This window comes from Phoca vitulina, unplaced genomic scaffold, assembly GCF_004348235.1.
Source record: "Phoca vitulina isolate PV1807 unplaced genomic scaffold, GSC_HSeal_1.0 scaffold52, whole genome shotgun sequence".
Taxonomy (NCBI): domain Eukaryota; kingdom Metazoa; phylum Chordata; class Mammalia; order Carnivora; family Phocidae; genus Phoca; species Phoca vitulina.
In genome coordinates, this window is record NW_022589755.1 from 8,191,151 (window position 1) to 8,203,676 (window position 12,526).

The window sequence follows — 12,526 nt, forward strand, 5'->3', positions numbered from 1 at the left end:
CCAAGGAGACTTGCTCATCATCTCCTACCTAATTCATCAAGGCTTTGCTGTTCTGGTGATGTGCGGTATTTCTCCCACAGCAAGGGTCTCTAGGCACCCTATACAGCTCTTTTCCAGAGGAACTGTACATACAGAATACCAGATTCAGACCTCCCCACCATCTGAAGAGATGACGAGGATGTGCTGTTAAAATATGCCATTCTTGGGGCACCTGGGTGGCTCAGTCGTTAAGCGTCTGCCTTCGGCTCAGGTCATGATCCCAGGACCGTCCTGACCGTGTCGGGCTCCCTGCTCAGCAGGAGGCCTGCTTCTCCCTCTCCCACTCCCCCTGCTTGTGTTGCCTCTCTCGCTCTCTCTGTGTGTCAAATAAATAAATAAAATCTTTAAAAAATATATGCCATTCTATGGACCCCGCACAGATCATCAATAAGCCCTTTGCAAGTATTACTCATCAGCTATCAAATACCAGCATTTTTCCAGGTGCTGAGAATCGGTTCATTTGGAGACTGTTTTTGTTTTTTTGTTATTTTTAACCTTTTTTTTTTTAAAGATTTTATTTATTTATTTATTTATTTATTTGAGAGCGAGAGTGGAGGTAGGGGCAAAGGGGGAGAGGGAGAAAGAGAGAGAAAGAGAGAGAGAAAAGGTGAGGCAGACTCCCTGCTGAGCAGGGAACCCCACACAGGGCTTGATAACAGGACACGGAGATGACCTGAGCCAAAGTCAGATGTTTAACCAAGTGAGCCACCCAGGCGCCCTTATTTTTAACTTTTTTTTTTAAACATATAATTTTTTTTAAGATTTTATTTATTCATTTGAGACACAGAGATAGATAGAGAGAGAGAGAGATAGCATGAGCAGGGAGAGAGGCAGAGGGAGTGGGAGAAGCAGGCTCCCCATCGAGCCAGGAGCCCGATGTGGGGCTCAATCCCAGGACCCTGGGATCATGACCCGAGCCGAAGGCAGACGCTCAACCATCTGAGCCACTCAGGCGCCCCTATTTTTAACTTTTGAAGTAATTTTAGACATACAGAAAAACTGTACACAGAATTCCTGTATAACTTCATCTAGATTTCCCAAATGTTAACATTCTACCACATTTATCATTATTTCTCTATATCTACACATATTCATTTTTTCCTGAATGATCCAGCATTTGCCCCTAAATACCTCAGGGTGTATTTCCTAAAAACAAGAATATTCTCTCACATAACCACAAAACAATTATGCAAACCATGAAATTAACATTGACAGACTGTATCTAATCTATAGACCTTTTTCAAATTTTATCAACTGTCCCACTAATGTTCTCGAAAGCAAAAGAAAAGTCTTCCCCTACTCTCGGGTCCAATCCAGAATTCTCCATTCCACTTAGTTATCGTGTCTCTTTATTCTCCTTTAATCTGGAACAAGAGTTCCTCAGTTCTTTGTGACACTTTGAAGAGTACAAGTCATTTACTTCACAGAATATTCTTCTATTCGAGTTGGTCTGATGTTTCCTCGTAATTAGACTCACATTACCCACTCCGGACTTTTACTGCTATGGTGATGGTCATATACAGATTTTTTTAACTTCATCGCTCCTGCTTTATTCTTCTATGAAAAAAAAATTTCGTCTCTCCCCCATTTATTTACTTATTCATTTATCTATCAGTATAGACTCAAGGGTTCTTTTTTTAATTCAATGGGTTATAATCTATTATTTACTTGATCCTCCAACTGTCCCAGATTTCACCAGGAAGAGCCCCTTCAAGTTGGCTACTGTGTCCTTCTGACATGACCCATAATTCTTCCCCCCCCCCCCACAGAAAGCAGAAAAATAATTTATTCCAGTAGATGGCAGAAATAAGAAAGTCATCCTGAAAATACACTTCGGTGCAGTTCTATTGGGACAGACAGTCCCTCCGAACACGCTCTCCTACTGACTGCCCCTTTGGATTCTGTCTTGTGACAGTTAAACACTTTGCTGATTCCCATGTTGTGACCAGGCAGGAGTCATCTTCCAATTCACAGGTTCCAAGGAGAGAGCAATGTACTTCTCAGAAGAACAGCACCTTCTATCTCAGAAGAGTGCACAAACACTTTATAGAGTCAGTACAGTTTAGGTGAAGTAGGCACATAATTCGTCAAAATGTAAAAAAGGCTGACAGGAAAAAATACTGCATTGTAGAATAAGATATTAAAATGTGGTGTGAATATTTAAGGCAGCTGATGGCCAAAAGAGGCGAGTCAAAGGTGGTCTGGGTTTGGAGTGGATTTTGCATCTAGAGGAATTCTCCTCGTGACCTCAATGATGGAGCCCTGGAGAGCAGGTCTTCCTCCTTAAGGCCAATGATACTTGAGGTACCAGATGGTTTCATTTTTCAACTGTGGTCTAAAGAGAGGGTTGAGTTGGGCCAGAACTGCAATCAGCCAAAAGAGATAGCAGCAAACTGAACAGGTTACCAACATGGTGATGATAACTCCCCGGCTGGGACCCTTAGGGATGAACCAGAGCACGCAGAAGCTGACAGAGCCCGAGAACACGTTTGTTACGATGAGAGGCACCGTAAGGCCGTTATACGCCATGGCTGCCACTGGAGCTACCAGCCCCCGCCCAGCCGCCTCACTTTGGTCCCACCTCATGACCCATCATTCTTTGAGCACATCTTTACTTTAACAAGCAGGATCTGGGCATGAAGTGTATTCATGGCTTGCTACCAGAGTGTCCTTGCTTCTAAGCCCTCTCAACAAACAGAACTAGGAAATACACATGCATAAATGTGAAGACACACACATACACCCATCTATTTCTGTATCTACGCAGAAAAACCATGAGTTCATCTGGTGACTCCAATTCCCATCTGATCTCACAGCCTTTCCCACCTTCCATACTTATAGGAACTCCCTTTTCTGGCAATAAAAAAAATCTGATTCTCATTATCCACAATATATTTACCTATCTGCTCAATTCTAGAACAAACAGTAACTAGTTTCAGAATTGCTAACCCATACACCACTGTGAAAAACAAACCTACTAATTAGAGTTCGGTATTTGTTTATAGTTCTTTTTTCTTTAGTCTGAGGGTATATATTCAAAAGCTACATGGGTTAGTTCCTTTTTCCTGCCTCAGTATAGTAATGGCCTCATTTGAAATAAATACTTAATATGCTGTAAAGTAAGAACACAAATGAGCGCAAAGCTGTGACACAGGACATGGGTACCCCCTCCCCTGTGGCAGTTTCCCTCTAATTGGCTGGGCCTTCAGAAGCTGCGGAGCTTTACGAACATACAGATATGCCAGGCTCCCCTAGTTATTTTGAGCCAATAAATCTGAGCTAGGACCAGGGAATCTGTATTTTTCAAATGTTCCCTGAGTGATTCTGATATCCTATCAGTTGGGGAACGACTGGCTGTAAGAATAAAAGCCTAAGGGAGCCTGGCTGGCTCAGTCTCCGGGAAGACCATGCGACTCTTGATCTCAGGGTCGTGAGTTCGAGTGCCACACTGGGTGTAGAGATCACTTAAAAATAAAATCTTAAAAAAAAAATAAAAATAAAAGAATAAAAGGCTTTTAAAAAGCAGGGCCCTGATGATCTCCCCTCCAGCCAGCTCTGAGAGAGTTCGTGCTGGTCCCCTGCAGGGACTGCTCCTCTACCTGCAATCTTCTCACCTCTCTTCAGCCCCTAGCAAACACTTCTTTAAAAGCCAGCTCAGATGTATTGTCCTCTGTGAAGACTCGTCGGCTTCCCAAAGACGGCCAGACCCCCCACTCCCTGAGCTCCTTGGTAGTTTATTACGAAGTAATTCACACATGCTGAAGAACAGAACAGCACAACACAACAGCCTTCTCCAGAGCCCTGTTACAGCTCTCTTCACGAGGAGGAGAATTATTTGTGTTTCTCTTTTCCACTGGCAAGCATCTGATGAGGATTCCCAGGCACAGGATCTGGCATTTAGCAGGTGCTCAAACAATGTTTGGTTAAGATTATTTTCAACTTTAATTCTGTGGCTCAAAAACGGCCTAAGTACTTTTCCACGACTCATCAGAACAGAGACCGAGAAAGTTCAAATTGCCAAGGATTCTCTGCTAAGTAATTCTCCTTTTGTGATGAAGCCCATCTCTTCCTGCTCTGGGCTCAACCTGCATGTTATTGTTCATGCTGGTAAGTGAATGCTGTTTCCATACTAGACCTGATATTTTTAGCACTCCTGTTATGATAAACTCACAGTAACCTCAAAAAGAACAAATCAAAGTCAACTTTTTGCCACAGGAAACCAGCTCACGCTTAATGTTTTGCAACATGCCATGGGAGAATAATAAAAAGATGAGATCTTTTGCTCACAGATGGCGAGGCCAACTCTCAAGATAGTGGAAAAATGCAGCAGGAAGCATGCAGTCTGGCCACTATCTTATTAAGTAAACTGGAAAAACACTCGACACTCAAACCAGGCAAACACACACGCACACAGACACCACAGAGCAGCTGCTTCACCAGAGGCCGAACTGTGAATGGGGCAGTAAGAAACACCTGCGTGTGAGGGGCTGGAATCGAGCCTGATGGGTGCCTGAGAAATGGGCAGGCAAGAAGATCCTGCAGGGACACCAGTGGGCAGGCTGCTCTCCCTCTAGAGTGGACCAAATGACCAGACTAGCAAAAGCCAGTCACTCAGGCAAAAAATACTTACTTACGGAGCACCTACTATGTGCTCTATTGGGTGACAGTGAAACAAAGTCGGGTCCCCTGTGAGGTTTTCTCGGGCGTGCACCATAGCCGAGCAAGCACTGCGTCCTCACTAGGAATTCCTAAGGCATCATTAGGTGTATAAGTCACCTTCCTAGAAGGACTCTTCGGAACAAATTCCAAGGACCAGGAAAAACTGAAAACAGCTTACATGCCTTTCAAGATGAAACTGGTCACAAACAATGGTACACCCAAAGGAATACATCATGCAGCCAACAAGACATAAGAGGTCACTCTATACATGCTCCAAGATCTTTCCATCTCACTTAAGGCGATCCAGTAGAAAAAAGCAAGCTGCTTTAATAGTTTGGTTTACATATGCACATGCACGATTGTAACTGTTAATCATTTTCCAAGAAGACAGGAAAGACAGTCTTTTTTTTTTTTTTAAGATTTATTTATTTGAGAGAGAGAGAGCAAGCATACAGTGGGAAGAGGCAGAGAGAGAATGCCAGGCAGACTCCATCCTCAGCATATAGCCCGATGCAGGGCTCAATCTCACGACCCTGAGATCATGAGCTGAGCCAAAATCAAGAGTCAGATGCTTGGGGTGCCTGGGTGGCTTGGCCGATCATCTGCCTTCGGCTCAGATCATGATCCCAGCCTCCTGGGATTGAACCCCGAGTGGGGCTCCCTGCTGAGCAGGGAGTCTGCTTCTCCCACTCCCTCTGCTCCTCCCCACTACTCGTGTTGTGTGCTCGCTCGCTCTCTCAAATCAATAAATCTTTAAAAAAAAAAAGAGTTGGATGCTTTTTTTTTTTTTAAAGATTTTATTTCTTTATTTGACAGAGAGAGACACAGCTAGAGAGGAAACACAAGCAGGGGGAGTGGGAGAGGGAAAAGCAGGCTTCCCGCTGAGCAAGAAGCCCAATGTGGGGCTTGATCCCAGGACCCTGGGATCACGACCTGAGCCGAAGGCAGATGCCTAACAACTGAGCCACCCAGGCGCCCCAGAAGAGTTGGATGCTTAGCCGACTGAGCCACCCCAGATAGGCAAGAAATTCTTTCTAAATTGGAGATTTTTTTTTTTAAAGATTTTATTTATTTATTTATTTGACAGAGAGAGAAAGAGGGAGAGCAAATGAGCACAAGCAGGGGGAGGAGCAAATGGAGAGGGAGAAACAGGTTCCCCACTGAGGAGAGAGCCCGATGGGGAGCTTTATCCCAGGACCCCGGGATCATGACCTGAGCCAAAGGCAGACACTTAACCGAATGAGCCACCCAGGTGCCCTGGCAAGGAATTCTTAAACAGTTTCCCCCACAAATTGGAAGTGGGGAAAATGGGGAGGGTATAGCGAAGAAAACTTACCCTTTTACACCATTGTGAATTCTTTGAAAACTGCTTACTGTGATACTTTTTCAAAAAAATAAAACTCAAGTGTCTCTTGGGGGAGGAGGAAGACTATCTGGGTCAGAATTCAGATAATCTTTGTGTCTAATACATATCTGAACCAGGGTTTTCTGTACTGTGGTGGTGATCCCATTTCTCTAACATGGAGAGCTCCTGGTTTACAGTTTAACAAAATCACTTAGCTTAGAGGTGCATATTACAGATGTAAGGAGCACAGTTCATGGATCAAACAGACCTCATGGTCTAAATCCTGGTTCTGTCTATAAAACCAAGCGTATGCCCAAGCAAGTCACAGCCATGCTCAACCTTGGTCTCCTTAAAGAAAATGGGACAGCAACTATATTTCAAAGGTTATCACAATAATAATGAGAACATGTCAGATGCTTAGCACAGTGCGAGGTAAAGCAACAAGCCGCGTTCAGTACACAATAACCATTCTTACACGCCACATGAAAACCACAGTAGTGCCTGAAAAGTCGACCACTCAACCTGGATATTCCCTAAGGCCATCCCACACACTGAAGTCAGACGTTACCATTGTTTGATTTTATAATAACAAAACTAAGGCCATTTTAGAATTATATCAATTTCAGGTGTGCAAACCTTGACTTAAAAAACAAACCAACTCTCCTCAATATGTGATTGGAAAATGTTCTGAAGAGAGTCAAAGGAAAATATTCAATAGTCTAGAAGCTGTGCCCCGGCACTTGTTTTTCACATTTACCATCTCAGTACATCTCTTAGAGCCAAGGGAAGGCAGTGCTATCCCCTAGCCCCCTCAGCCCCAAGTCAGGAACCTAGATCTGAATGAAGCTCATGCACCAAAGGTTAGGCCTCTTGATAAGGGGGAGAGATGTGATCTGAGCTCAGCTCTGTCAGCCTCCAAAGCCCATGCTTTTTCCAAGACACAAGACTGTATCAGTCTCTACTCAGGCTGTACTTTTACTGCCATGGTTAGCAGTCAAAACAGTCTGGGCAAAAAGAATGCTTCTCATTAAAATCAAACTTTGGGACTACGTGGAGGATATTCTGTTTGAATTAATTAATTTTTTAAAAATCACAAAACAACACCCCCCAAAACAAAACAAGAAATAACTTCTAGAATTTTTTTTAAAGAAATACACTTAAACTAAGTTTTCTGGTATAAATCATGAGTCAATGAAGTTGTTAATTATAAATATAAAAGTAGAGGGACGCCAGGGTGGCTCAGTCCATTAAGCGTCTGCCTTTGGCTCAGGTCATGATCCCCGGGTCCTGGGACCGAGTCCCACATAGAGCTCCCTGTTCAGCGGGGAATCTGCTTTTCCCTCTCCCTCTGCCACTTCCCTTACTTATGCGCTTGCGCTCTTGCTCTCAAATAAATAAAAATCTCTTTTTAAAAAAAGATACAAGTATAAAAGTAGAGAAATACAAGCCATCGGAATGATATTTTATTAGATTCACTGATTATTTAGACTGAAAAGATTTTCAAGACAGGCTGGCTGACTTAAATCTTATCATTTGAGAAGCAAGGAAACAAAATCCTAGAGAAGCAAGTTATTTGCCTAAAGTCACAAAAACCGTTAACGGCAAGTGTATTTGGCAGAAGGCAACTTCACATGTGGAAGCTGCTATGCTTTCCTGCATAAATCCAATGAGGTCAAATTACGGGAGAATCCCATAGCTCCATGAATGGCTGAGCAGAAAATCGAAAGGAGTATTTCCCTGGATATAAGATTAAGATGATACACCCACAGAGGATCAGCTTCATACCTACAAGCAGAGGGTTCTAAGCTGCTGGAATAACCAGGGAAAGAGATCACGACAGCCATTTCCCTCTACTTCCAGAACTTTAGTCCAGCAGGCCGCCAAGGGCGTTAATTAAGTATGCATTCGTAGAGGAGCTCCCCAAAGCTAAGCCAGGCCCTCGTGCTCATTGCATTTGGAGCACTCCCGGTAGTTCCAATTGCAGCCCCTCTGGAAAGATACAGCAGAGCTCAGAGAGACCAACTGACCAAAAAATATCACTAGAATGTGTGTATGACACCACGCAAGAAAGGTTAGAACCTGTCACCTGCTGCAGAGAGAGAGGCTCAGGAAAGGCTGTGATGGATATCCAGAAAGAGCAGTGGGTGTGGTGTGAAGGAACTAGCCCCTGGAAGAGTCAGGAGACTTGGGATTGAGATGCAGACTACCACCATTTTGTTCTATGATGATGGCGAGTCACTTCCCCTCCTGTGCCACTGAACGGGTTCTGAGGCTTAGGGAAAGTGGCCTGATGATGTGGACTTGCCAGTCAGCAATGAGGGTCCTTCAGCCACACATGCCACGGGTGAGCGGGGTGGGAGGAGGAGTGGAAAGCCCCTTCCTGCCACTCCTGGCCTAGAGGATATGTGGGCCTGCCTCCTTTTATAATTCTATGACTGTTACAGAATTGTACATGTAAAGTGGTTAGAAGGATAAATTTTATGGTATGTGTTTCTTACCATAATAAAAAAATTTCTATGACTATTAACTAATGAACATCGTTTTAATCACCAAATCTGAAGCCCTGAAATTGAAACTGGAAAGGTACTGAGTACTGTTTAGAAGAGAGAAGTAAACATATGGGATGTTTTATCCAACGAAGTGTCACAGGCAGAAAATTAAAATCTAGTAAGATTGCTGCCATGATAATACCTACTCAAGTATGGAATTAAGGGAAATTGAGTCAATCCCAAAATTTCTACACAGTTGCAAAGTACTCATGTCAAAAACCAAAAACCCAAAAAACAAAACAAAAAAACCCACAACTTCACAGATAACACAGGTCTCTAGGATTTCCTTGCTCTGTGCTGAGCCTTTTGTATGTATACCATCCAAGTCTTACAAAAACCCCCTTGAGACGAGTGCTAATAACACCCCCATGGTCAGAGGGGAATTTGAGTGAGCCTCAGGGAATTTAACTCTGGCTCAACATCACCCACCTAGAAAAATGACAGAACCAGGACTGAAAACCCAGATCTGTTTTCATTCCAAAGCTCCTGTTCTGAACAACCATGCACCAAGCATGCCATATGGGTCACAGTAATGAGGCTACCGCTTCTTCCTCAGGACCTGTCTACTTCCCCAGCCCCTTGTAACCTCTAACAGTGCTGGCCAGCAGCACCTGGATTTAAATATACACTTTCCCCCACACTGTGGCCTCCCACTTTGGTGATGGGCTCCTGAGGGCAGGGATGGCCACAGGCCTGGGTCTTAATCAGTCTGTCTTTTTTTAAAAAAGATTTTATTTACTTACTTGACAGAGGGAGAGAGAGAGAGAGAACAAGCAGGGTGAGGGGTACAGGGAGAGGGAGAAGCAGACTCCCCACCAAGGAGGGAGCCCGATGCGGGGCTCCATCCCAGAACCCTGGGATCATGACCTGAGCCGAAGGCAGCCGCTGAACCGACGGGGCCACCCAGGCGCCCCAGTCTGTGTCTTTTAACACAACTATAAATGGGGGAATAGCAGCTACTCCACATGAGTGTAGCGAGGATTCCATAAGCCAACACCTACACAGCACTTAGGATGAAGGTAGGCTGCTGTTTCCCACATGGCCTTAGGCTTCAAAGACCTGAGTGGTTCAGGGCCCTAGCTCCAGTCTGTGTTCTCTCAGGTAAAACACTGAGCCTCTTTGGGTCTCTGTTTCCCCATCTCAAGAAACCAAACTGGGGAGAAGTCCCACTCTGTCTACCGCACAAGGGTGCTGTGTTAATGAGCTGGGAGGAGAAAATACTCTAGAAACTGCAAAGGGTTAGATTAGATGTCTTGCCCTTGGCACTACTGACATTGTGACATTGTGGGCCAGATAACTCTTTGTCACGAGGGGCTGTCCTGTGCCATGGATATTTAGCAACACGCCTGACCTCTCCCCACCCTACCTGCCCCCAGCCTGAACAATCAAAAATGTCTTGACACTGCTAATGCCCCCAGCGACCAAAACCGCCCTCGGTTGAGAATCACCAGATTTTGGTAAACTCAAATACCAGTTGACTCCTTGTATAAGCAGCGGTAAGAACCACTCAGGTTATACCCCCCAAACCTTTACAAATTAATGGCTACTGTTTACTGAGGGCTCTCGATGTGCCAGGCAGAGTGATTAGCTTCTCCCAATGGCCCAGGCCCCGTGCTCAGGCTGGACTAGAGATGGCACTGCCTTGCTGTCCTATCCTAGTCCAGAGGAGGAGGTATTTTCTGAGTCCTAGCCCACTCACGTGCCTAAGACTCATTCCTACCTAACCCACTGGATGACTTCCTTACCTCCTCACACTGGATGATTTCTATACAAATGGATATTAAGTGCTCTAAACTAGTTTTTCCCAACTCTCCCCAACCCCAACCTGGCTAACACCACTAATTAACAGGAGGAAAGCTTCATTCCTAGCTAATTAGCCTCATCTGATTTTCAGTTTATGAAGGAAGTTTTATGTATTTCCCTTTGAACCAATATACATAGTGCCTGGGGAGGGAGGAATTGCGTGTAGCTATCACACACAGCCACCATCTTGCCTGACTTGAGGCAGGGGGTGTTCCTGGAGTCTGCACAGACCCAGCCCTGGAGAAAGGAAGGCTGAAGACTATCCAAATGGAACCAAAAGTGCTTTGCAAATTTGACAAATAAAAGCGACATCTCTACCTCAGTCTCCCTGAGAATGGGTGAGGGTTATGCAGAACTCAACGAGGGGCCACATCTCCATCCATCTGGATGTTCTCGAGTGGCCAGGGAGAATCAGCCCGTGAGGAACTCGACTAGGGGCAAACATCAAGAAACCCCCTGGACTCTGCAGCCACAGGTGCAGAAATCAAAGCACAAAGTGCTCACTGGGAAGCTCTGCTCTGAGTCCTCACCTTGAAGGAGAAAGTAATCCGAAGTTGTACGCTTCAGAGCTGCCTTTGCTTTATCACTGCTCCAGTCCACTTCCAGCGCTTCCTTAACGGAGCAAAAGACCACCTTCTGTTGAGAAAAAGGCAAAATTGCTTAGGGTAGTAGCTCCTCACCATCTAGGAGAAATGTCATTATTTAAAGTTTACTGTTCATTAAAAGCAGCTGAGGACCACTCAAGTCCAATAAATTTTAATTGAGCACTTACTGTGTGCTCCTCTGGGTGCTGGGGACACAGCGATGAATGACATGTACTTCCTGCACTAGAAGGAGTCCTAGCAAAGCTAAAGACCCAGTTCCACTCTGGCTTTAACTCTGGCTGTGTTCACACCGCAGAAATTCTTGCATAAGTGAACAAGAGTGTGTGTGTCTAAAGATATTCAATAAAACATTCTTTGTCACAGCCAACAAAAAAATTAAACGTGTCTCATTCGAAGAATGGTTTGAGGATAACAATAGCAGTAAATAATAGCAAGAAACATAAGCAAGGGCTATGAAACAAAAGCTCCAGGCTGTGGAGCTGGAGATGGCATTAGCAAAAGGCCTACAGTAGCAAGAAGCATTGCTGAAACCTATTAAAGCTAAATGAAAATTATCTTGAAAAATGCCAGCACATATCTATATTTTAAAATATAAACAATTAAATATGAGTAAGAAAGTGATTTTCCTTTTCCTTTCCTGAATCGTTCAGTCCAGAAGCCATCCTGCTGAGACTGAGGAAAGGCAGGGAAGAGTCGGGGCGGGGGGGTGCTGGGTGGCCTGCTGCAGGGGACAGAGCAGAGCTGGGTAAGAAGGGGAGCAACCCAGGGGGGATCGGGAGACTGACTCCAACCAGGGATGACTTTTTTTTTTTTGAAGATTTTTTTTCCTATTTATTTATTTGATAGAGAGAGACACAGCGAGAGAGGGAATACAAGCACGGGGAGTGGGAGAGGGAGAAGCAGGCTTCCCGCTGAGCAGGGAGCCCGATGCGGGGCTCGATCCCACCCCAGGATCATGACCTGAGCTGAAGGCAGACGCCTAATGACTGAGCCACCCAGGCGCCCCACCAACCAAGAACTTCTGCAACAAGTGAACACACAGAGAACCTAGGTTTCTCACTGTCAGAGAAAAGAATTAGAATTATGGAAAGGGAAAAAAAAACAGAAATAAAGCCTGTGGTGGGTTATTAGTGTGAACTCATTTTCAATACATACAGGCAGACAAGGAAGTAAATGCAGACGCAAGCATGTGTGTATGCATATACAAATACTGAAGAGCTGCATCCACAGACAAAGCATCAAAGCAATGATGCCCTGGGAGCAGTGAGCACACCTTACCCCCAGATCTTGGTTTCTAACCCCCAATGAGAGAAACATCTCTCTCTAGAGAAATGGCTGATTTCAAAGCTAGGGCAGGGAGAGTATGACAGGAGCCCAAAACATCTTACTGTGCCTGAAACAAGAAAGTGTGCCAAGAATGATGGGGACGTGTCAAGAGGAAACAGGAGCCAACATAAAGGAGCTCCCACTGGTCAAATTGGAACACTTTGCGGGGGAAAAAAAATAGTAATAGATTATAACGCTTT

The 12,526-nt window shown here is 44.7% G+C and overlaps 2 protein-coding genes across 4 annotated transcripts in view; both read right to left on the minus strand.

The window, feature by feature from the left end:
* SAE1 (SUMO1 activating enzyme subunit 1) overlaps positions 1 to 12,526 on the minus strand; it is an 84,962-nt gene that overhangs the window by 36,059 nt on the left and 36,377 nt on the right. For all 3 annotated transcript variants that reach the window (XM_032388047.1, XM_032388048.1, XM_032388046.1), the window contains exon 6: positions 10,926 to 11,031. In XM_032388047.1, coding sequence (XP_032243938.1) covers positions 10,926 to 11,031 — 106 coding nt within the window. The remainder of the gene's footprint in view (positions 1 to 10,925; positions 11,032 to 12,526) is intronic.
* LOC116621990 (V-type proton ATPase subunit e 1-like) lies at positions 1,803 to 3,471 on the minus strand. The gene has a single exon (XM_032388051.1). It carries the CDS (start codon positions 2,623 to 2,625, stop codon positions 2,323 to 2,325), a length of 303 nt encoding a protein of 100 aa, XP_032243942.1. The 5' UTR covers positions 2,626 to 3,471; the 3' UTR covers positions 1,803 to 2,322.

Excerpts from the sequence above, each read along its gene's own strand:
- LOC116621990 (XM_032388051.1), bottom strand. The coding sequence starts at position 2,625 with ATGAGGTGGGACCAAAGTGAGGCGGCTGGGCGGGGGCTGGTAGCTCCA.